General features: G+C 42.3%; 1 protein-coding gene across 16 annotated transcripts in view; it reads left to right on the plus strand.

Annotated features, from left to right (window-relative positions):
- NRXN3 (neurexin 3) overlaps positions 1–24,459 on the plus strand; it is a 1,334,999-nt gene that overhangs the window by 982,427 nt on the left and 328,113 nt on the right. For all 16 annotated transcript variants that reach the window (XM_077820368.1, XM_077820370.1, XM_077820366.1 and 13 more), the window contains one exon: positions 5,982–6,163. In XM_077820368.1, the coding sequence (XP_077676494.1) occupies positions 5,982–6,163 (182 nt within the window). The remainder of the gene's footprint in view (positions 1–5,981; positions 6,164–24,459) is intronic.

The raw sequence follows: 24,459 nt of genomic DNA on the forward strand, positions 1-24,459 counted from the left end.
TAATAAACATAATAGTATCTCAGCACCAGCATACTAAGCACACCGTGAAGCGACTTATCAGAACTACTGGGCTCAGCAGAAGGTGCATAATGGGACTGTATGTATCCATGAAATAAAAAATCTAGCTAGGAAAAGTATAATAAAGTTATGCTGCCTGGGAACTTTCAAGTCTCCAATTTCAGAAATAGCCGGCCTTCGTGAACATCCGTTTTTCTCCTTATTAAGCAATTTTTTAAAATAATTTCTCAATCCTCATAGAAAATTGTATAAAAATAACACAGTATCATCTATATTTACCTAAGATTTCATGCAAGAGAACAAAGGCATGATAATGAATTGAGGGGAAGGAGCATGCCATATGTCTTGCATGTTATTTCAGGTAGAAAATATTATCTTTAGATTTATATTCTTCACAGTCTGTGCTGGATTACCAGAATGAACAGGAGCTTTAAGCATGATGACTAAGGGGTCCAGACCATGGACGGAGATCCTGCTGTATTAAATTTAAATGCCAAAAGTATCATCTGAGTTTATTGTAAGAGTTTATATCCCACGTCCCTTGTAATTTTCCTGCTAAAAATCTTTTTCCACTCCAATATAATGCAGATATACATACCAGTGAATATTTGCAGCATATTGTAACTCCACTAGTAGCATAATGCAGGGGTTCTCAAATGTCATTGCACCGTGACCCCCTTCTGACAACAAAAATTACTACAAGACCCCAGGAGCGGGGACTGAAGACTGAGCCTGCGGAACTCCACTGCCCCAGCCATGGGGGCCAAAGATGTACCCCAAGGGCTTCAGCCCTACCTTAAGTACATGGAGAACAATTGATTGCTGTCCTCTTTATAACAGCCTGTAATGTATATGAAGACTGTTATCAGGTCCTCAGCCCCCTCCCCAGTCTTATTTTCTCAAGACTAAACATATCCAGTTCTTTTAACCTTTCCTCAGAGGTCTGGTTTTCTAAACCTTTTATCATTTTTGTTGCTCTTTTGTGGACTCTCTCCAATTTCTCCACATCTTCATTAAAGTGTGGCACCCAGAAACAGACACAGTATTCTAGATCTCCTGTGTTTTACACGCGATGCTCCTGTCATTTCATCCCAGAATAATATTAGCCTTTTTTGCAACTGCTGGCTCATATTCAATTTGTGATCCACTATGACCGCCAGATCCTTTTCAGCAGCACTACTGCCTAACCAGTTTTCACCATTTTGTAGCTGTGTGTTTTTCCTTCCTAAGTGTAGTAATTTGCATTTATCTTTATAGAACTTTATCTTGTGGATTTCAGACCAATTCTCCAATTTGTCAAGGTCATTTTGAATTCTAATCCTGTCCTCTAAATTACTTGCAATCTCTCCAAGCTCAGTGTCATTCACAATTTTATAAGCATATGTGCCACTCCATTATCCAAGACTGAGATTAGATGAGGAGTCCAGGGTGGGAGACTAGGACTGGGAACCAGTGGGGCTGGTGGGAGGGGAGACACAGATTGGACAGTTGGGAGTGAGGAACTGGGACTGCCAAGGAACTGGGGACAAACAGTTGGAGGTAGGGACTTGGACTGTTTAAGCAAGAAGTTAACGGGGTGGGGAAGAGACAGGCTGGGACAGGCACAGTTTGGAGAAGACAGTGGAGAATGAGTCAAGCTTGGTGGGGAACAGGCAGAAGAGTCTGTGCTCCCTAGAGCCCCTGCCTTTTGGGAGCATAGAATGGAACCCAGAATTCCTGAGTCTCACTATTCATCTGCTATCAGCAAATAGCTGTGAAACCCACTGACGAACCGTGTCTCATCCCTCTCTGGTGCTGGTCCTCATAGAGGATGGCATTCTACTATTATTATTATCAGTTAGTCTATTACCTCAAATGGCAGAGGCCTGTGCAGTGGAGCTAAATGTTCCATCCCTGCTGATGAAGCATGTGGTTATCAATATGATGCCACATGATGGAATTTGTTTTTTTTTTTTTTTAAAAAACAAAACACCTACGTTTAAGAGAATAGAGACATGAGGACTTCTTGGTTACGGCAGTTGAACACTCCCCTGAAGCAGTGGATTCTATCCTTGCCTTTTCCAGAGTTCCCATGTGATACTAGGCAAGTCACTTACAAAGACGGTCAATAATCGTGTGTTCCTTATTTACTAGGTGCTGAGCACTCAGAACTGCAACTGAAGTCAACAGAAACTGTGTTTTTATCATATCAAGTTTTCTATAATGCTAAGTACTCTGAAAATTAGGCCCTGGGGTCTCAAATTGAGCACCCAAAATTATTGGAAATTTCTGACCTTAGTCTCTGTGACTTAGTTCCCCATTTGTAAAATAGGGATATTACCACTGCCTCATCTCACAGGGGTTTTATGATGATAAATTAATGAATGTTTGTGAAGCTCTCAAGAAAAGCCAAAGAGGAAATGAATAATTCTATCTTCAGAGCAGGGTTTGAATAGTGTGCACTAAATAAGGCTTAGGGACACACACATTGAACGATGAGGATAAAACAAAATATTGAATAGCTTCTCATTAAGTGATCACCATGTATCCTATGCAGTGCAGAAAGCAGGGGTCCTATGGAAAAAAATAGTATGTGATCATGTAATTGAAGATCTGATCATAATGCATATGCACAGGAGGGCCAAGTTAAGGTTACCCAGGCAACCTTAATTCTGGCATTTCCTAACTTTTGAGTGCTCAATTTGGAACTTTAATGTTCTTATAACACGTTTTGTATGTGTAATATATAAAGACACATAAATGAGTCAGGCATTATTTTTAACATGATTACCGTGTAGCATAAACTGTATATCTCTTTTTTTTCTCTTTGTGTTCTTCCTCCTCCATCTAATATTCTCTTTTAATGTTTGCATCTTATGATTTCTGTTTGGAGTGATTACTTTATTCAAATTTTGTAGCAAATGATTAGTGCTACACTATTTAGGATTTTTCATGTCATAATTATCACTGGGGCATGTTTACATGTTCAATATGTAAGTGAAAGTATATACATGCATACATTTTTTTTTAAATTATATTTCAGGTAGGAAAAGTTACACAGAAGTCAGCAAACTGGACTGCCTATCATTCTGCAGATAATTCTGGATCGTGTACTGAACAGTTGCAGTACAGTAGGTTTCTGTTATAAGGATCAGTTTAGGTCGCCTGCTCTTCTGATTGTTACAGCTGAATGATTACTGTGCACAGAGACATGAAACTGAGCTTCCTGAAGTCAGGCTTAGAAGCAAATCTCTGTCCTGCGAGGAGAGTATGAGCTTTGCTAGGCAGTTGAGTGCCGTCACCGGCCTATACAGTTATAATTGGCTGTAATTGACACTTGCAGGAGTTCTGACATGCTCTACCTGCAGCCAAATGGCACTCAGAAAAGTGAGACGATCTCATCTGCCTTTGGATATAGCGAAGACATTCCTTCCACTCTGATCCTTGCAACTGAAAGTCCCAGTGATCAGAATTAGGAGTGAAGGCCAAGCACACGAACACATGTGGGAACAACTTTTGGAAATGAGGGTTTGGTCTACAGAGCGAGAAGTGATCAGAAAAACTCAGTACACTCAAACTCAGATGTTGATTTTTCTTGTGTTATTCTGTGAGCCAGTGTAATATAATATATAAAACATTTAGAACTAGCTAATAAACTAAAGAGGAAAGATATTTGTAGTTTATGCACTTATTGTGGGCTGTGTGAATTATCCGTACATGGAGAGAAGCTGTGGATAATTCATTACACAAACACCTCTAATTAGTATGAAAAGGCTTTAAGTGTACTTGTAAGAATGGATGATAAACAAACAGTTTACACTCTGCAGTAGTCACGCACCTACCATTACACTCCACAGCTGAAGGTAGAGATTCAGTTAGAAGGTAAGAATTGGGCGCTTGGTCTCTGTCTGAAGAGTCACCATTTCTGAAATTGGACTAATACATGCTCATAGCTCTGCTCTGTCAGTGTGCTCTCTGGCTTAGTTCTGGGTTATGAATGAAATGTCATACAAGTTTATTTACATTTACTGAGAGTATGATCCAGTGGGTATGCACAGGACTAGGAGTCAGGGGACTTGAGTTCTGATTCTGATTCTGGTTCTGTCACTGACTTGGCCTTGGGCAAGTCACTTTCCTTCTGTGTGCCTCAGTTACCCCATCTGTGAAATGGAGATAACAACACTTACGTTCTTTTGCGATGCATATTGAGCTCTCTAGAGAAAAAGCCCTACATAAGGATGAAGTTTATTGTTTTTATTTCTACTTACTTACATAAAACAAAGACCCTCAATGGAGTTGTGGCTTTGCAGCCAGACTCATATGTGACCCAGTTTTGGTACCAAATGACCCAAGCAATATCCAACTGTACTTAATTCACTTTGAGATTGTTTGTTTAATTGCGGGTGTTCCTGATAAAAAATAAATGACCTTGTAGCCTCCCCTAGGTAAACTATGATCTGAAGTATATTCACCCAGTCCTCCTCTGCTTCCCATTGATATCTCATGCCTGCTGCTGTTGGTGGAATCCAATTGGCTGCATTTAGTATTGCATAGTTCATTGTGACCCTTAGGAAAAGTGCATTATAGACTTGGGTGTAGCTCAATGGTAGACAAATTGGGCCTCCTGCATGTGTTGTTCCCAACCTTACCACAGATTCTCTATGTATATAAATCTCCCCACTGTATTTTCCATTGAATGCATCTGATGAAGTGAGCTGAAGCTTATGAAAGCTTATGCTCAAATAAATTTGTTAGTCTCTAAGGTGCCACAAGTACTCCTTTTCTTTTTGCGAATACAGACTAACATAGCTGCTACTCTGAAACATCTCCCATTGTGATCTTTAGGGCCATATTTTATAAAGAGCTCAGGGACCAGTGTGATGAGCTCTTTTAAAAACCTGGAACGGGGCAAGTCTGAGAATCTGGTCCTTAGCCTGTCTGGGTCTCCGACCTTGTATGTAAAATTGATCCTAATAGCACACCTCTTCCTCTGGACATTAGCTCTGGATCTCCAAGTGAGGCTGAATACCAAGTTTGTGAAGTGGTGTCTGTTTTTTAAAAGCAGTGCATTACTTGGCATTGCCCAGGCTTGTGTTAACGATAATGAACTCACAGGCTCTTGATAAACTCTGTAGCTGTCTTTATTGCAGATGCTGCTTGTCTTGATTTGGATACTATTACCTGGAGCACACTTTAGCAGGATGTGTACAGTATCTGTCATTGGTGATTTATTCCTTCCTAAAAGGAAGCAGCATTTATCTATTTGTGGTTCCCTTGTTAATACTGTGTGGATACACTAGGGTGTTGTGAATAGCATAAATGTTCATTTAAAAGGATCTCTGAAAGTATTACTGCTGGCGTAGAAGCCATAATTATCTGAATGGCAAACTTTTTAAAGTTCTTGTTGTTTTATTTTGCATCTTGTTTTACTGAAAGATAACAGTGCTACATTAATGGGAGGGGGAAAGAGTGGGTGTATTTTGTGTACTAGAAAGCCGTTCTGCTTTCACATCCCCTTCAATCAGGAAAGGCATCCAGCAATTCAGAGCCATTGTTCCGCTGAAAAGAATATGCCATTCTCTGGGAGGAAGAGTCCTTGTATATATGGTGGGAGAGGGATATAATTCCCCATCTTGTGACTTCCTTGGATGAGATGTGGAATTAATGCTAGGGTTTAGGAAGGCTCACTACATTGTTTGTCACAATGCATAAAGGTTTTTGGAGACAGTGCGTTATCAGTCTTCTGCTAGTACCCAGTGGAATGTAGAGTATATCTCTTTAACTAACATCTGCTCTGTATTATTTCAGTTTTCCTGTGTCTTTAATTGAGGGTGACAATAGCCTCACAGGCCTTAGATTTCATCACATGTGCTAATGAAATGCTTGTATTTGGATATATTCCTCTCTGCAGCCATTACAGCGTTACCACACACAGCAAAAACCATAGTGAACGAACACCTCCCTCTTTGTTTTTCATTTTGCAGCTGGTGCCACATATATCTTTGGGAAGAGTGGAGGCCTCATCCTGTATACCTGGCCAGCAAATGACAGACCCAGCACAAGGACAGATCGTCTTGCTGTAGGCTTCAGCACAACTGTGAAGGATGGCATCCTGGTTCGGATCGACAGTGCTCCTGGGCTCGGCGACTTTCTGCAGCTTCACATAGTGAGTACACACCCATGTCTATGCCAGACCTGGGTTTCACTTTTGTGTGCATCAGTAATGTGGATATATGTGATGAGTGTTCCTGAAGAGTTAAAGATGAGTGTTGCTTCGGAAAAGGAAGGTGTAATCATTAGATGTATGATTAATGGGATCACTCATGGGATCAGGGAGGTAATGCTTCCTCTTGACACAATGCTGGTTAGACAATATCTGGGGAAGTCTATTTATAGATTTGGGTACTATCCTATTGATAGAATATACAGAGGAAATTGAGAGAGTTCAGAGATGAATAAATAGAATGAGAAGAAAATGGGAAGGAATGAACTTAGATAATGAATCAAAAGACTAATAATGTAAAACAGCATGTGTCATGTAGATTCTTCACTTTCTATGTCTTCAGCACACATTGAGTTTAACCTCCCCAGGCATTCCTTCAGGGTCCGGTTTATTTAGCTAAGTGTGATACACTTGGTCCCACTGAGGTTTGTGACAGAACTCCCATGGAATACAATGGGAGTGTGATTTACACTTACATTAGGACTATTTTATGGCAATGTTAACCCACCCTGCCCTGTGCAAAAGCCTGGAAATGATGGAGAGTATGGTTCCCTTTACCTCATCCCCTTTTCTTATTATACATTACAAAGAAGATACAGTGTTCTCACTGGGTAGCAATAAAAGAAACTTAAATGCCAGGCCAGATTCTCAGCTGGTGTCGATGAGCATAATTCCAGTCACATCAATGGAGCAATGCTGTTCCACACTTGCTGAGGATCTGGCTCAATGGATATAATTTGGGATTATAAAAATTTGATTTCAGTCACAGAAATAAATTTTAATAATGTGACTGGGAAGGACATAGGCCCAACTTCTGATAGAGATGTTAGAATCAAAAGCAAATCACTGGAAAACTTTGAGATGAGGAAGAAAATGGAGCCCTGTGAGCAAAGCAGGAGGGGAGACTAAATAGGAGCTTTCCAGATTTTTTAGGTAATAGGTTTGCAGCCTAAGAAGTTGGAAGTACCAGTCTAGGCCACCTCCTGTTCAGCAGTTTCTGCTCTAACTCACAACAGGGATTTGGTTGTTTTTAACACTGAGAATGGGATTTGAAGCCATTCAAGCTTGATGGCAGTTTAGAGGGAACATAGCTGAACAGGAGGCTTGCTACGGCCCAGCATAAAGGCACCAATATTGTAAAGTGTTGAGCATCTTACACTGCCATTGACTATTAAGGGAGTTGAAGATGTTCAGTTTCTTATAGGAGGCACTCAGAATTTTATGGGGTTTTCCTGAGTCAGGGGTTGGAACCTAAAGTGCTATCCACCAATACTGCTATTAGGAAAAGTGATTGTGAGCCACTGATCAAGTGAAAATGGATCCCCCAATCCTAACAATACAGTGAGTCTGTGAAATGGATATAAACAAAATGCCAGGCGTATAATGAGAACATAATTGGCCAAGTGTAAAAGGAGAGAGATTGTCAGTGATAACTTTGGGTTTCTCTTTACTTTTGGATCATTTGTTTAGAAAGCAAACGAGATTGGGCAATCTAATATTGCCCATAAATTGCTGAAGTGTTTATAAGGGGAATGAGTGTAATAGTAATTAACACCAACATATTCTCATACAAGTATTTTCTTTTGTCTGGTAAAGATTTGGGGGATATATTTCCAGGGCTAAACTCCAACCATGACTCGATAAATCATGTATCATGTGGTCTTATGCCACAGTGATTATATGTGTTCATTTACTGTCCTCTCCAGTCTATTGATACGAGAGAGATGATTATTATTTGATTATCGTAGCACCTAGGAAACCTGGTCATGGACCCATTGTGCTAGGAACCCATTGTGCTAGGTGCTGTGCAAACACAGAACAAAATGCTGGCAACTTATTACTGTGACGTTCACTCATGATCGAAGGAACAAAAGGCTGGCAGCTTACATTTGGAACCCAGAGCAACTGTCTGCTTCCAGTTCAGTAGTTACTAATGATGGTAAAGAACTGTGCTCAATGCAGTATTTCTTTGTGATCAATCTGGCTATAATGGGGTTTCTAGATAAATCATGAACACACTTGTGATTTCTACCTTGCTTTTGGTATTTATCGTTCAGCTCTTAATTATGTCAAAAGTAATCAATCAATCTACCTGAACTTTTTACATGTGTGATTTTATACCAGGACAGAACTTTGCTGGGATTATTGAAGCAAATCAGAAAAGATCTTTGTGAAATAAGAGTCCATTAATAAAGAATTGTTTACTTCCAAGATATTCGAATTTTTTTTTCTTTTTTGCTAGTAATATTTAAAGCTTGTCCTGTATACTCTAAATGTGTTTTGATCGCTCTGCTCTCTGTGAGAACTGGGACCGTTCAGCTGGTTTTGGACACTTTGGCTTTGTATAATTGAAGTTATTAACTGTGATTGATGTTTGCAATAAAAATGCTGCAGGCATTGTTTCTGGGTAGTTAGGCCCATGTGTGCCTTAGGATGCTCACAAGCAGCAAATGCAGGGCTAGTACAGATTTAATATCTCCTGTTGTGTTTTGGTCATTACGGAGTAAGAGTATTTGTGTAAGCTATTCAAGAAGGGGAGGAGGGCACTGCTATTCTCATCTAGGTACCCTGTCTCCTGATATGTACCTCTAACCCTGCCAAGGCCCTAAGGGGGAACCCAGTCTGAGAGAGAGACTCATATCAATGGACACAAAAAAAATAGAGCAGAAAGACTGAAATGATATGGTTACTGGTTCATTGAGCATCCATAATATTTTGTGTTATCTCAGTTTGATGATTCAGCATTTCTTATGTAAATTAGTCACAATCATAACAATGAGTTAACAGCAGGTTTGGGTCCTGCTGGAGATAAATTGCTATCTAAAATGAGGGTTGCCACTTGAAACAAGAGACACTTATGAGATGGGGCCATGTATGGTTTCCAACCTCCCTGAATTTCTGGTTGCTTTTCTTGAACAAAGATCTCTTCCAACTTGCTGAAAACTATTGCACTACAATCAACTCCCCTGTATTTGGTAGATAACACCTGCAAAGACACAGTGAGACCCACTCACCTTCCAAAAGTCTGCCATTACCTCCACTGAGAGGATAAGTAGGACACGTATTCTTCCTGATCACAAGAGATATGAGCCAGGGAGAAAAAGACAGGGAGGAGCAAAGGGGGATAAAAATGGAGGAGAAAAAAATAATGGTGGGAAGAGATTAGGATAGAGATGGGGAACTAGAATAGAGCGATTAAGCCAATGGTAAAAAGAGGGGGAAGAATGGCCAGATCACTAGAGAGAAGAATTCTAGAAGGAAAAGTGGAAAGTAGGAAGAAAAGTAAGAGAAAGAAGGAACAACAAACAAACAAGGGGGATGGTAAGTGATATAATGATGACATTTACTTTATACAATTTTAATAATTAATGATTTGGCTGTTTTCAGCAACAAAATATTTCAAAATTCCCAAGCTGTGGATGGTCACTGGGAGGGTCCTGCATCCTCATTTCCCTGTGTTTGGATGTTGTAGATCTGGGTTTCTCACAACACAATTTTGGTGGCCTCAGAGTGCGGCCACCAACTCTTGCTGGTGGCCATTCTGACAAATTTTCCTAAAATACTTAATTAACTTTAGGAAAAACAAATCAATATGCACATATACATGTCTAAATCATTGTAATTGATTGATGAAGGGTTGGGTTTTTTTTTGCAGACTCAATAATACAATTAATGTACAGTTGTATTTTGGAGCCCCTAGCCCCACTGCCTCCCCCAATCCCTCACAGATCCCCTGGGCCCCCACTGCCTCCCCGCCCCACACACTCCTTAAGGCTCCCCATTGCCCCCCTGGACTCCACTGCTTCCCCTCCCCCACCATTGCCTCAAGCTCCCTTTTGTGGCCTTGCATCCCAGGCTGAAGCCCGCCCCGGGAGCCTCCAGCTGAATCAGGGGAGGGGGGCTGAAGCCCACTCCTGGAGTCCCGCAGCTAAAGATGGGAAGGGGTGCTGAAGCCCTTCCCCGGAGCCCCTGGGCACTGCAGCGACGCACCGTTCCTTTGCTCCCTCCCCCATCTCTGCCCAAAAGGCTGTCCTGGTCGCAGGAAAACCCCCTGGTGTCCGCATGCAGCCATACTGCCACATTTGAGAAACGCTGCTATAGATCATCTCCATTTTGTGTTCAAAAGTTGTCCGTTAGCTACTCTTGCTCCACCAGACTGTCTGGTTAGCTACTCTTGCTCCACCAGACTGTCTCGGATTTCTGGCTGGTGGTAACAAGAGTTGACAGCAACCATTTCCTGGTGATTAGCAGTGATGATATTTAGTCTCAGTGGTGTCTAAGATGGTGAGTAAGATGACACCTGACCTTCATATTGTGAGCTATGGATAACAAATGACAGGTACCATTTTAGAAATTGCCAAGATGACTCCTTCTTAATTATGTTAGTGGACACTTTCTGGTGTCTTTTGTTCTTTCACCCATGGCAGGCAACAGAGAGAAGTTGCAGGGCATTTATTATCTCATTTTACTTTCCAGATACTGGAGGGGTGTGTGTGTGGAAGTTATCCTATTAATCGTGTCTGTATATAATTTACAGTGAATCTGCTTGGATTAATTTTTTCCATTATGAGTCTTTTAGACACTGTGGAGATTTGTGTGCTGAGGCATCTGTTTCCTATGACTAGAATTTATAACCCCTGTAACTCTTTCCCGCCTGATTTCAGTGAGACATGAGCTACCAGCCCATGTATCATGCTGATCCATGTGGTGTATGAAGCATGAGGTGTTTATATACACAAAACTACTGGCACCTCCTGGAGGTGAAGTGTAATAAGGAGGTGTTTTCTGCTATCATGAGGTTTGCGTGGCATAGGTGTGCGGGTGGTGCTCTCAGAGTTGTGAGGAATCTCTTGTAACAGGTAGAGTTCTAGAAGACTGCAGGCTTAAGTTATGGTCGGATGTTTTTACATATTCATTCTCCTTAGTCTGCAACAGCTGTCATTTCCTAATTTACACCATGCAAAATATCTCACAGAGTGAATAGAGGGGAACAGGACAGTTGTGGGTTATGATAGATATCCTCCTCCTGATGACTACCAAGAGGTACGTCACTCACTCTGTGCACTGATGTTTTATACTGTTGTCTTTCATTTGGGTGTTTGTTGTAAACCATCAGCTCACCTCTGGTTTATCCTGAGTGTGGTTATGAGGTGGTAAGATTGGCCCACCTCTGAATTCTTGGGTAGACCTGGAATAGGTTTGGAGAAGGAAAACTCTAGGCCCAATCCTCAAATCCTTACTAAGGAAAAACTCCCAGTGACTTCAAAAGCAACACTGCCTGAATGAGGTCAATCCAGTGGGAGTTGAGAGTCATCAGTGCCACTCATTGTCCGATCATAGCTGAAGGCTGCAGGGTTTGACCTAGAATTATTTTGGATCTCAAGAACTAACCATGAGGAAAGTGAGAAAAAGGCAGTCTTCTCTGGCTTGGAGGGGACCTGGATAAATGGAGGCTGAGAGGGAGAGAATAGGGCTGAGGTGTATCCATTGGGTTGAATTTGGTTTTCTTCTATTTTCAGTGCATTAGTGTTTGGAAAACAATTTCCCTACCATAGCTTGTTCCAAGTGACAAAGGCCTGTTTGGATTTCCTAGGCTGAGGAGCTTTAACAGCTCATTAGTCACTTGTGTGGAGAGAGCCTGCTGGGGACACTCAGGGCAGCGTCCAGCCTAAACATGCAATCTCAGCAGAGATAAGAGTTGGGCATGGGGGCAGGAGCGCTGAAGAGGGGATGTGATGAAGTAGGTGTTTTCTGAGATCTATGCAGAGCCGGTATGTTTAAGATAGGGTGTTTATACCATAGAGATGATAGTAATTCACATTTTGCACTTATATACAGCTGAATTGGAATTAATTTGCGAACTGGATACAATTAACTTACGCTTGAATAAAGACTGGGAGTGGATGGGTCATTACACAAAGTAAAACTATTTCCTCTTGTTTATTTCCCCTCCTACTGTTCTTGTCAACTGCTGGAAATGGCCCACCTTGATTATCACTACAAAAGGTTCCCCCTCACCCCGCTCTCCTGCTAGTAATAGCTCACCTTTCCTCATCACTCTTGTTACAGTCTGTATAGTAACACCCATTGTTTTATGTTCTCTGTGTATATAAAATCTCCCCATATATTTTCCTCTGTATGCATCCGATGAAGTGAGCTGTTGCTCACGAAAGCTTATGCTCTAATAAATTTGTTAGTCTCTAAGGTGCCACAAGTACTCCTTTTCTTTATACAGCTTGTGTGTTCAAAGTCACTTCAGACATGAGATACTTTGGCCTTCCTCACTCTTGCATCAGCCGTGGTTTTGTCCCAGAGCTCTGCATTTGCTTGTTTCCAATGTTGAACCATGTCTTGTGCAAAGCGGGCCAAATTCAGAGGATATAAAAGTGGGTGTGATTTACTTCCACTGACACCCTCTTGTTAGTTGCTTTTTCTGCAGCTCTTCATTCTCACAGGTGCCTGGTGTGTACATTTAACCAAGTTTGATTCCCTTCCACACCCCTCCTTGCTACTACGTCTACACTGTGAGCTAGAGGTGTGATTCCTGCCTTGCACAAAAACACTTGCGCTAACTTTCATTAAACTAGCATGCTACAAATAGTAGTGTAGGCATGGTAGTATGGGTAGTGGTGAGTGGAGGTACAGCTAGCAGTGCATAGTACATTATGCACAAGGTTCAGGTGGGTTTGTACTTGGCACGGCTCCTGATTGCCACTTCCCAGACTACCCCCACGCTACTATTTTTAGCACGCTAGCCAAAAATGAGAGCTACCCACGAGTATGTCTATGCGAGCTGGGAATCACACTCATAGCTTCAGGTGTAGGTGTAGCCTTACAATTCAGATTTGGCACGGAATTCTGGTTTCGGTTACATTAACTAATGTAAATCCAGATAACGCTATTGAACTGAATCCTGATCTCATTTATTCTGGTGTGAACCAAAGTAATTCCATTGTTAATGGAGCTTTTCTGAATTTATGCCGGTTTAATGGAGAACAAATTTTGGCTGAGTGACTTCAAGGGAGGTTACTCCAGATGTATATAAGTGTGTCTGAGAGAAGATGTGTAAAAGGGGGAGTGAAGATTATGTATTAGTAGATGTGACTTTAAAGGAGACTGAGTTGTCATAATTTTCATTCTGAGTGGGGAGGAAGATGGTGTAAGTTACACAAATTTTGACCCAGACTTGCTGCTGAATTTGGCTCAATTTCTCTATGTTTGGGACACACATGGGATGCTGGCATCCATAAGAAAGAAGGAAATGTCTGACAAACAAGGTTAGAAACTGTTCCAGAAATTAAATTCCACTCTTAGTGGCCAAAGAACAGGACTCTAACCGGTGCACAGCTTGTGTAGGTAATGTCTTTCTCACTTTCTTATTGAACATTTGAGGAGAGTGATTGTCTATCCAAAAGCATAACAGTCATTTAATCAGGAAAACCATAATCCTTTTACAGTTGCTGAATGTCACATTGTGTGGTGCATTCTGTCAGGCTGAATTTCTCCACACTGTTACTTCATACACATATACAGTACAATTGGCTTCTTTACTGGTCCTTTAACTCATTTGGCCAGATTCATCACTGGCGTAACTCTATTGAAGTCAATGGAATTATACAAGGGATAAATTAGGCCCAGTGTGCACTATAGTATTTTATAATCTGTCAATAAAAAGACAATCCTCCCTGAATCCAGAAGCCTATATTCAGCTAGACAAGACACAGAAAACAAATGCATCCTAAACCTGGTCTTTAAAATGGAGATAGTACTTTACATTCTTCTCAGCTCAAATGGGGACAGAGTACCAGATGTGAGGGACACTGCAACTAAAAGCTCATGATCTAAAGGCCTTAGGTTTGTTTCTATGGGCACCTGAAGGCCCCTGTATGTTTCTGGATAGCAGAACCTCAATTGATACAAAAAGAGAATGGAGGTCACTGAGATACATAGGACTATATTAGAAAAGTGTGTTGAACAGCAACAAAGCCATATTTTATGTAACACAGCCCTTAATTGGAACAGGCCTATATTTCTGGAAAGGTAGCTTGAACATATCTGTACGTGTTCAAGGAGATAAGGAACCACAACGTGCACCCAAAAATATGAAGGACAATAGGATAAACGTGCTGTGCTTGATAAGCAGTGACAAGGTGAAATGATAGGGGGATATAGCTTCAGTATCATCCTTATGTCCATGAGAGACTTTGTTATTGTTGGGCAAATCTCAAAAGGTTTGCAGGCTCGGTGATGAGGAGCAGCGAAGGGTCAAGGGATCCTCAGCTGATGTAAATTGTCATATCTCCATTTGTTCAGTGGAGCTATGACAGCTGAGGATCCGCCCCTTAACGTTCTCAGAGGCTTATCCAAACCTTACACAGACTTCTTGGGTCTGAAAAACCTCCGGAGTTTAGACACTCATGCTGTGTCTGCTCTTCCGCAGAAAGCAGAAAAACAGGAAAATGAAAAGTAACTTGTAAAGAAAAAGTTGATAAACTTTTTTTGAAACAAAGTTTTTGAGTTTGCAGAGATGGTTAAAGTTCAGTTTTTAATTTCTCTGAACTAGCTCATCATAGAAATAGTTCATTTATTTTTATCTACCATCCTTTTTGCATAGCAAGATAATGGTGTTAAGTCTCGGTAGTAAGAGAGTACGAGTTGAGTGCTAAAGCTTTGAAGTTTAGGATGAAGATGCTCCCAGCCCCAGTGTGACTGTTTATGTCTAAAGAAAAGGAGTACTTGTGGCACCTTAGAGACTAACCAATTTATTTGAGCATGAGCTTTCGTGAGCTACAGCTCACTTCATCGGATGCATACCGTGGAAACTGCAGCAGACATTATATACACAGAGACCATGAAACAATACTTCCTCCCACCCCACTCTCCTGCTGGTAATAGCTTATCTAAAGTGATCATCAAGTTGGGCCATTTCTAGCACAAATACAGGTTTTCTCACCCTCCGCCCCCCCTCCCCCACACAAACTCACTCTCCTGCTGGTAATAGCCCATCCAAAGTGACCACTCTCTTTAAAATGTGTATGATAATCAAGGTGGGCCATTTCCAGCACAAATCCAGGTTTTCTCACCCCCCCCCACCCCCATACACACACAGACTCACTCTCCTTCTGGTAATAGCTCATCCAAACTGACCAGTCTCCCTACAATGTGCATGATAATCAAGGTGGGCCATTTCCAGCACAAATCCAGGTTTTCTGGATTTGAAAAAAACAAGGGGAAATAGGCTACCTTGCATAATGACTTAGCCACTCCCAGTCTCTATTTAAGCCTAAATTAATAGTATCCAATTTGCAAATGAATTCCAATTCAGCAGTTTCTCGCTGGAGTCTGGATTTGAAGTATTTTTGTTGTAAGATAGCGACCTTCATGTCTGTGATTGCGTGACCAGAGAGATTGAAGTGTTCTCCGACTGGTTTATGAATGTTATAATTCTTAACATCTGATTTGTGTCTGTTTATTCTTTTACGTAGAGATTGTCCAGTTTGACCAATGTACATGGCAGAGGGGCATTGCTGGCACATGATGGCATATATCACATTGGTGGATGTGCAGGTGAACAAGGCTCTGATAGTGTGGCTGATGTTATTAGGACCTTGGATGTTATTAGGATGGTGTCCCCTGAATAGATATGTGGGCACAGTTGGCAACGGGCTTTGTTGCAAGGATAGGTTCCTGGGTTAGTGGTTCTGTTGTGTGGTATGTGGTTGTTGGTGAGTATTTGCTTCAGGTTGGGGGGCTGTCTGTAGGCAAGGACTGGCCTGTCTTCCAGGATTTGTGAGAGTGTTGGGTCATCCTTCAGGATAGGTTGTAGATCCTTAATAATGCGTTGGAGGGGTTTTAGTTGGGGGCTGAAGGTGACGGCTAGTGGCGTTCTGTTATTTTCTTTGTTAGGCCTGTCCTGTAGTAGGTGACTTCTGGGAACTCTTCTGGCTCTATCAGTCTGTTTCTTCACTTCCGCAGGTGGGTATTGTAGTTGTAAGAATGCTTGATAGAGATCTTGTAGTCACCCAGACTTCACCTTGAAGTCACCTACTACAGGAGTGAGTTTGTGTGTGGGGGGGCGGAGGGTGAGAAAACCTGGATTTGTGCTGGAAATGGCCCAACTTGATGATCACTTTAGATAAGCTATTACCAGCAGGAGAGTGGGGTGGGAGGAGGTATTGTTTCATAGTCTCTGTGTATATAATGTCTTCTGCAGTTTCCACAGTATGCATCCGATGAAGTGAGCTGTAGCTCACGAAAGCTCATGCTCAAATAAATTGGTTAGTCTCTAAGATGCCACAAGTACTCCTTTTCTTTTTGCGAATACAGACTAACACGGCTGTTACTCTGAAACCTGTTTATGTCTAGCATCACTTGGCATTATGCCTCATCAAATTTTCTCATTGACCCTTTGAGCCACAATCCCTGCTTTGTTGCCAGTGGTTACACCAGGTGTATAGCTCAGTGCAGCAGTGCAAGAAATAACTCATTGACTCCCTGTAGCTAAAGATGATGGATTTTAGATCCCCAGCTGCATTCAGCCATCACAGAGGCTCAGAGTACTGATATGGGAATTCATTAACCACCCACTGAACAGCTTTATATTCTTAGATCCTTGCACTTCTATCACTGCCGTTGAAGCTGGTGAATACTATCTTGATAGATGGAGGAAGAAACGGTAGGGCTGTTGTACTGGCATGATTGGAGTAGCGCCCCCTTATAGACCTTCTCAGCACCCTGATGTGGCTGCAGGTCTTCTTGAGAGGCATGGAGGAAGTCGGTGTCAAGTGGAGTGCCCCAGGGGTCGGTCCTGGGGCTGGTTTTGTTCAATATCTTCATAAATGATCTGGAGGATGGTGTAGATTGCACTCTCAGCAAATTTGCGGATGATACTAAACTGGGAGGAGTGGTAGATACGCTGGAGGGCAGGGATAGGATACAGAGGGACCTAGACAAATTGGAGGATTGGGCCAAAAGAAATCTGATGAGGTTCAATAAGGATAAGTGCAGGGTCCTGCACTTAGGACGGAAGAATCCAATGCACCGCTACAAACTAGGGGCCGAATGGCTAGGCAGCAGTTCTGCGGAAAAGGACCTAGGGGTGACAGTGGATGAGAAGCTGGATATGAGTCAGCAGTGTGCCCTTGTTGCCAAGAAGGCCAATGGCATTTTGGGATGTATAAGTAGGGGCATAGCGAGCAGATCGAGGGACGTGATCGTTCCCCTCTATTCGACATTGGTGAGGCCTCATCTGGAGTACTGTGTCCAGTTTTGGGCTCCACACTACAAGAAGTATGTGGATAAATTGGAGAGAGTCCAGCGAAGGGCAACAAAAATGATTAGGGGTCTAGAACACATGACTTATGAGGAGAGGCTGAGGGAACTGGGATTGTTTAGCCTGCAGAAGAGAAGAATGAGGGGGGAGTTGATAGCTGCTTTCAACTACCTGAAAGGGGGTTCCAAAGAGGATGGCTCTAGACTGTTCTCAATGGTAGCAGATGACAGAACGAGGAGTAATGGTCTCAAATTGCAGTGGGGGAGGTTTAGATTGGATATTAGGAAAAACTTTTTCACTATGAGGGTGGTGAAACACTGGAATGCGTTACCTAGGGAGGTGGTAGAATCTCCTTCCTTAGAGGTTTTTAAGGTCAGGCTTGACAAAGCTCTGGCTGGGATGATTTAACTGGGAATTGGTCCTGCTTCGAGCAGGGGGTTGGACTAGATGACCTTCTGGGGTCCCTTCCAACCCTGATATTCTATGATTCTATGAAGTCTCTTCCCCCTGGGTTCACCGGGCGATGCTACAGTTTTAACGCCTTGGGGGGTGGTGGGGTGGAGGGCTTAGCCCTAAAATGTTCCCAAGCAAAAAATAAAGTCAGCTCACTACTGGGTCATCCCCAGTCTTTTAAATAGTTCCTTGAGCATCAGTCAGTTGAGCATCAGTCTCACTTGGGGGCTAAGAGCTTCTCTCCCAGTGGCTGTCCTGGATATCAGGCCTGTTTTTCTACCAGCAAAGCTCCCTTCACAGAGAGGCAGAGCTTCATCTTGCCTCCTCACCGGTCTGCCTTGAACTGAGCCAGGTTCTTTCATTTTATTCCCACTCTAGGCTTGGCATTGGCTGTAAGTATAGTGGGGCAGGGCTAGCTGGGTCCATAAGCTTTCTTTAACCCCTTCTCTGCAGGTGTGGGCCTCTCTGCTCCATCACAGCTGGGTTAGCATCAACGGTAACATTGTGGTTGGACCAGCAGCTTGCCAGGTTGGAGTCACAGGTGTGGGAGCAATGTTGGGACTTCAGGTCCCTAGGCTAGATGAGATTAATTGGATGGCGAGGAATGAAAATTAAGGGGGAAAAATAAAGTATTAGTGCTAAGTACCATGGCTAATTCTGTGAAATGTGTCCTAAGCATTGGCAGTTAAATAAGCCATCTCTGCTTGTTTATCAGTAAAGAGAGGGGGCTTTCATCAGCTTTTTCAAGGAAACTTGACTGCTCCAATCAGTTCCCTGTTCAATATAGTCAACAAGATTTGCAATGCTGGGTCAGAACACAGTTCTGTCTAGTTCAGTATCCTGCCTCTGGCAAGGCCAGTCCCTGCTTCTAAGGAGAAAGGAAAACCAAACCCAAAAAACACACCTCCCAAATAAGGCAAAACCCATAATGCAAATTCCTAGTTATGCAATGGATGAGATAAATTCATTCCTGTCTCCTGCATGTAATTAGCCTACAACTTGAAGCGTGAGACTTGCTTACCTTTATTCTTATTTCAGATTCTAGTGGAGCTTCAAATGTTATCATTTGCCATTAAGTTATCCAGACCTCTTTTAGATCCAGCCACAATATTTATCCCAAAGACCCCTGCTGTCATGAATTCGAGACCTAGATTATTTCGTGGGCAAAGAAGTAAAGGGTCCTTGCTGATTGACATTTATCTTCTGGGAGTTGAGACTATGGCTACTGTTTCTATGGTAGATGACCTTATCCAGGACTGTAGTACTTATCTTACTAACAACTTGCATAGCACCACTCATATTGCATTGCAAACTTCCCTTGAGTATTTTTAAACACCAAAAACTAATTAGGGTTCTCATGATTGACATTTGCTGTCTTGTTTTGTTTTGTTTTTTTAGTATGGCCACATGGTCTGGAAGTGAATATGAGGAATGAACAAGCTGGAGAAGATAAAATGACAACAATAATTTGTTTTAAGTTCTGAAAAGTTGGAATTGTTTGTCATTTTTCTTTCATTTTTGTGGGAAAGTACGAAAATGTCATGGAAAGGGCTATTTTTGTCCTTTTCTGGGCTACCTGAAGTGAAACGCAACAGAAATCTCACAAGAGAGCTTGTTCTCATGAGATTTCACAGACTCAGAGATGTATCTGAATTTGTTGGTGTTTATTTCAGTTAAAACGCCAATTGTTCATGCATCACTAGTAGAGATTCTGGGGTACATATCTCCCCCTTTACAAGAAACACATACCAAATTATGAATGTGATAATATCAAAACTCTCTCTCACACACACTCACACAAACACACTGCACAAATAAACAGTAAATTAAATCTGCATATAATAAAATCTTCTCATTTCCTATATTTCTACCACCTTCTGTATTGCCGTTTCCAAAAATCAAATTCACAGCATTGCTGCTAATGGAGGACAGCAGGGTTACTCAAATGGAGGCCACCACTCAGAGAAAATTAAAGTAGGGCAATTATCAGTTTAATTTACCCCTGGCTTGATGTCTGATGTAACTGTTTCATCAAAGACAGAATTGTTTTTTACAGTGTCAGGCTACGGTGAAGTTGGTTGGCTCTCAAAGTAAATAGTAAAGTATTTAAAACAGGAATGTAATATTAAAACTAAGAAGGGAAAAAATTAACTTTGATCAAGAAAAAATAATAGCAATATCACATTTACATGATGTCTTTCTCCCAAAGTTTCTCAAAACACTTTGCATACTCCAGATCACTTCCACTGAAATGCAGACACCTCTGTGGTGAAACTCAGCAGCTCTTTAACAACGCAGATCAACATTACAAATCATTTAGGGCAAGGAGTGAATAATACTATTACATCCAGTTGAAACTACAGAGGGAATTTTAAATAGGCAATGTATAGTTAGTTTCCTGAACTGGAATTTGACTAGGATGCCCACACATGTACTCTTCCAAATGTTCCCATGAAATCTTAGAATCATGGAATATCAGGGTTGGAAGGGACCTCAGGAGGTCATCTAGTCCAACCCCCCTGCTCAAAGCAGGACCAATCCCCAATTAAATCATCCCAGCCAGGGCTTTGTCAAGCCTGACCTTAAAAACTTCTAAGGAAGGAGATTCTACCACCTCCCTAGGTAACGCATTCCAGTGTTTCACCACCCTCCTAGTGAAAAATTTTTTCCTAATATCCAACCTAAACCTCCCCCACTGCAACTTGAGACCATTACTCCTTGTCCTGTCCTCTTCTACCACTGAGAATAGTCTAGAACCGTCCTTTCTGGAACCACCTCTCAGGTAGTTGAAAGCAGCTATCAAATCCCCCTTCATTCTTCTCTTCTGCAGACTAAACAATCCCAGTTCCCTCAGCCTCTCCTCATAAGTCATGTGTTCCAGACCCCTAATCATTTTTGTTGCCCTTCGCTGGACTCTCTCCAACTTATCCACATCCTTCTTGTAGTGTGGGCCCAAAACTGGACACAGTACTCCAGATGAGGCCTCACCAATGTCGAATAGAGGGGGATGATCACGTCCCTCGATCTGCTCGCTATGCCCCTACTTATACATCCCAAAATGCCATTGGCCTTCTTGGCAACAAGGGCACACTGCTGACTCATATCCAGCTTCTCATCCACTGTCACCCCTAGGTCCTTTTCCGCAGAACTGCTGCCTAACCATTCGGTCTCTAGTCTGTAGCGGTGCATTGGGTTCTTCCGTCCTAAGTGCAGGACCCTGCACTTATCCTTATTGAACCTCATCAGATTTCTTTTGGCCCAATCCTCCAATTTGTCTAGGTCCCTCTGTATCCTATCCCTGCCCTCCAGCGTATCTACCACCCCTCCCAGTTTAGTATCATCCGCAAATTTGCTGAGAGTGCAATCCACACCATTCTGCAGATCATTTATGAAGATATTGAACAAAACCGGCCCCAGGACCGACCCCTGGGCACTCCACTTGACACTGGCTGCCAACTAGACATGGAGCCATTGATCACTACCCGTTGAGCCCGACAATCTAGCCAACTTTCTACCCACCTTATAGTGCATTCATCCAGCCCATACTTCTTTAACTTGCTGACAAGAATACTGTGGGAGACCGTGTCAAAAGCTTTGCTAAAGTCAAGAAACAATACATCCACTGCTTTCCCTTCATCCACAGAACCAGTAATCTCATCATAGAAGGCGATTAGATTAGTCAGGCATGACCTTCCCTTGGTGAATCCATGCTGACTGTTCCTGATCACTTTCCTCTCATGTAAGTGCTTCAGGATTGATTCCTTGAGGACCTGCTCCATGATTTTTCCAGGGTCTGAGGTGAGGCTGACTGGCCTGTAGTTCTCAGGATCCTCCTTCTTCCCTTTTTTAAAGATTGGCACTACATTAGCCTTTTTTCAGTCATCCGGGACTTCCCCCGTTCGCCACGAGTTTTCAAAGATAATGGCCAATGGCTCTGCAATCACAGCCGCCAATTCCTTTAGCACTCTCGGATGCAACGCATCCGGCCCCATGGACTTGTGCACGTCCAGCTTTTCTAAATAGTCCCTAACCACCTCTTTCTCCACAGAGGGCTGGCCATCTACTCCCCATGCTGTGATGCCCAGTGCAGCAGTCTGGGAGCTGACCTTGTTAGTGAAGACAGAGGCAAAAAAAGCATTGAGTACATTAGCTGTTTCCACATCCTCTGTCGCTAGGTTGCCTCCCTCATTCATTAAGGGGCCCACACTTTCCTTGGCTTTCTTCTTGTTGCCAACATACCTGAAGAAACCCTTCTTGTTACTCTTGACATCTCTTGCTAGCTGCAGCTCCAGGTGAGATTTGGCCCTCCTGATTTCATTCCTACATTCCCGAGCAATATTTTTATACTCTTCCCTGGTCATATGTCCAACTTTCCACTTCTTGTAAGCTTCTTTTTTATGTTTAAGATCCGCTAGGATTTCACCATTAAGCCAAGCTGGTCGCCTGCCATATTTACTATTCTTTCGACACATCGGGATGGTTTGTCCCCGTAACCTCAACAGGGATTCCTTGAAATACAGCCAGCTCTCCTGGACTCCTTTCCCCTTCATGTTAGTCCCCCAGGGGATCCTACCCATCCGTTCCCTGAGGGAGTCGAAGTCTGCTTTCCTGAAGTCCAGGGTCCGTATCCTGCTGCTTACCTTTCTTCCCTGTGTAAGGATCCTGAATTCAACCAACTCATGGTCACTGCCTCCCAGATTCCCATCCACTTTTGCTTCCCCCACTAATTCTTCCCGGTTTGTGAGCAGCAGGTGAAGAAAAGCTCCCCCCCCAGTTGGCTCCTCTAGCACTTGCACCAGGAAATTGTTCCCTAAATTTTCCAAAAACTTCCTGGATTGTCTATGCACCGCTGTATTGCTCTCCCAGCAGATATCAGGAAAATTAAAGTCACCCATGAGAACCAGGGCGTGCGATCTAGTAGCTTCTGCGAGTTGCTGGAAGAAAGCCTCATCCACCTCATCCCCCTGGTCCAGTGGTCTATAGCAGACTCCCACCACTACATCACTCTACATCACACTTCTAAACTTAATCCAGATCTTAATCTTCAATGACCCAAGTGTGCAAGAGCTCCGATTTTTCTCTCATTAAGAAAGAGACAACCCTCCAAATAACAGTAATGTCTGAAATATAAAAATATAGCACTTTAAAGGTATTATATAATTAATCCTCACAGCACCCACATGAAATGTAGGTCTGAATCTTTTTACACATGGGGAAACTGAGGAACAGAGACCCAAGGCCACAGAGAGAGCCAGTGTCAGAGCTAGAATTGGACCTTGAGTTTCCTGTGCTAAAATCACTGGGTCACACCTTTCAGCAACATCACTGGCTGAATGCTTTCTTACTGCATACTGGGAAACTGGTTGAATGTTGACTTAGAGGTAAGAACAGTACCTATTAGAAAACTGTAATGTCCACACCATTTCCTGCTGCACTGTGAATTGTCTTCAGAGAGCTTTCATTCAAATACTGACAGGGCCTGACCTTGCTTAGCTTGTGAGATCTGTTGGGATCACAGCCTGAGGTGGTATTATTTGTGCTAATAAGCCTCTCCCTTTAGTTAACCTCACAGTACATAAAACATAATTGAACTGAAAGCATCCTGCTGATTTGAAAGGCTTTTATGTTAAACAGGTGATGGAGGTTTTTCCCCTTCCATCTCTGTGTTTAATAGAAGAGGGAAAAAACCTACATACATTAAATCTGAAACCCAGTGGAAATAAAGCATCTGTAGTAGAAAATTCCCTTTAGAAATCTTGGAATATCTTTTTCTCCAGCCTTCGAATTCCAGATGTTTTATTTAAGCAACTTGCCGCCTAGAGAGTTATACGATACTACATCGTATAACTGGTATAATCTGGGCTAGGATAAAGCATCATTCCAACATATCTCTCACCTATACCCAATAACAAGGTGTGTCACTCACTTTAAACGCAAATTTAACTGACAATCTGGTAGTAGCTTACTCTTTACTCTTGTCAGTTATTGATGCCAGGAATCCAGTGTCTTGAAGCTGTGGTGAAAGAAAGCTTTAGATTTGGTAAAGAAAGGAATTTTACACCAATTCAAGCTTCCTCTGCTGTTTTAGAACTGGTCTCTTATTTTTTGAGACCTTGTCATAAGAGGCTAATATCACATATTTAGCTCCTTGGATCTTATCAAACCCCTTGACGCAGAGATATTCAGTCTTGAAGAACAGGTGAGCTGCTTTATCATTGACTATAGCTTCAGAGAGCCACATAATGCTTGTGGTAGGTCATCCTGACTAGCGATGGGTTCGAGGCCCAATAACTTAGATCTAGATCTGTATTTCCCGTAGACTTTGGGGTGTTTGTTCTGGGTTCTCCTTTGGGCCCATCTCTAGTCCTGACAATGCATCTGCATTTGAAGATCCTTTTTAAGGTCCAGTATAATATCATCTATTTACAGAATTGTAAAACTATCTTGAGAACACACACATAGACTAGGTGTTTGTACCAAAAGGCTTTCTGTGTAATTCATAGGGCATAGGGCA

Source organism: Eretmochelys imbricata, chromosome 6 (genome assembly GCF_965152235.1).
Source record: "Eretmochelys imbricata isolate rEreImb1 chromosome 6, rEreImb1.hap1, whole genome shotgun sequence".
Classification (NCBI taxonomy): domain Eukaryota; kingdom Metazoa; phylum Chordata; order Testudines; family Cheloniidae; genus Eretmochelys; species Eretmochelys imbricata.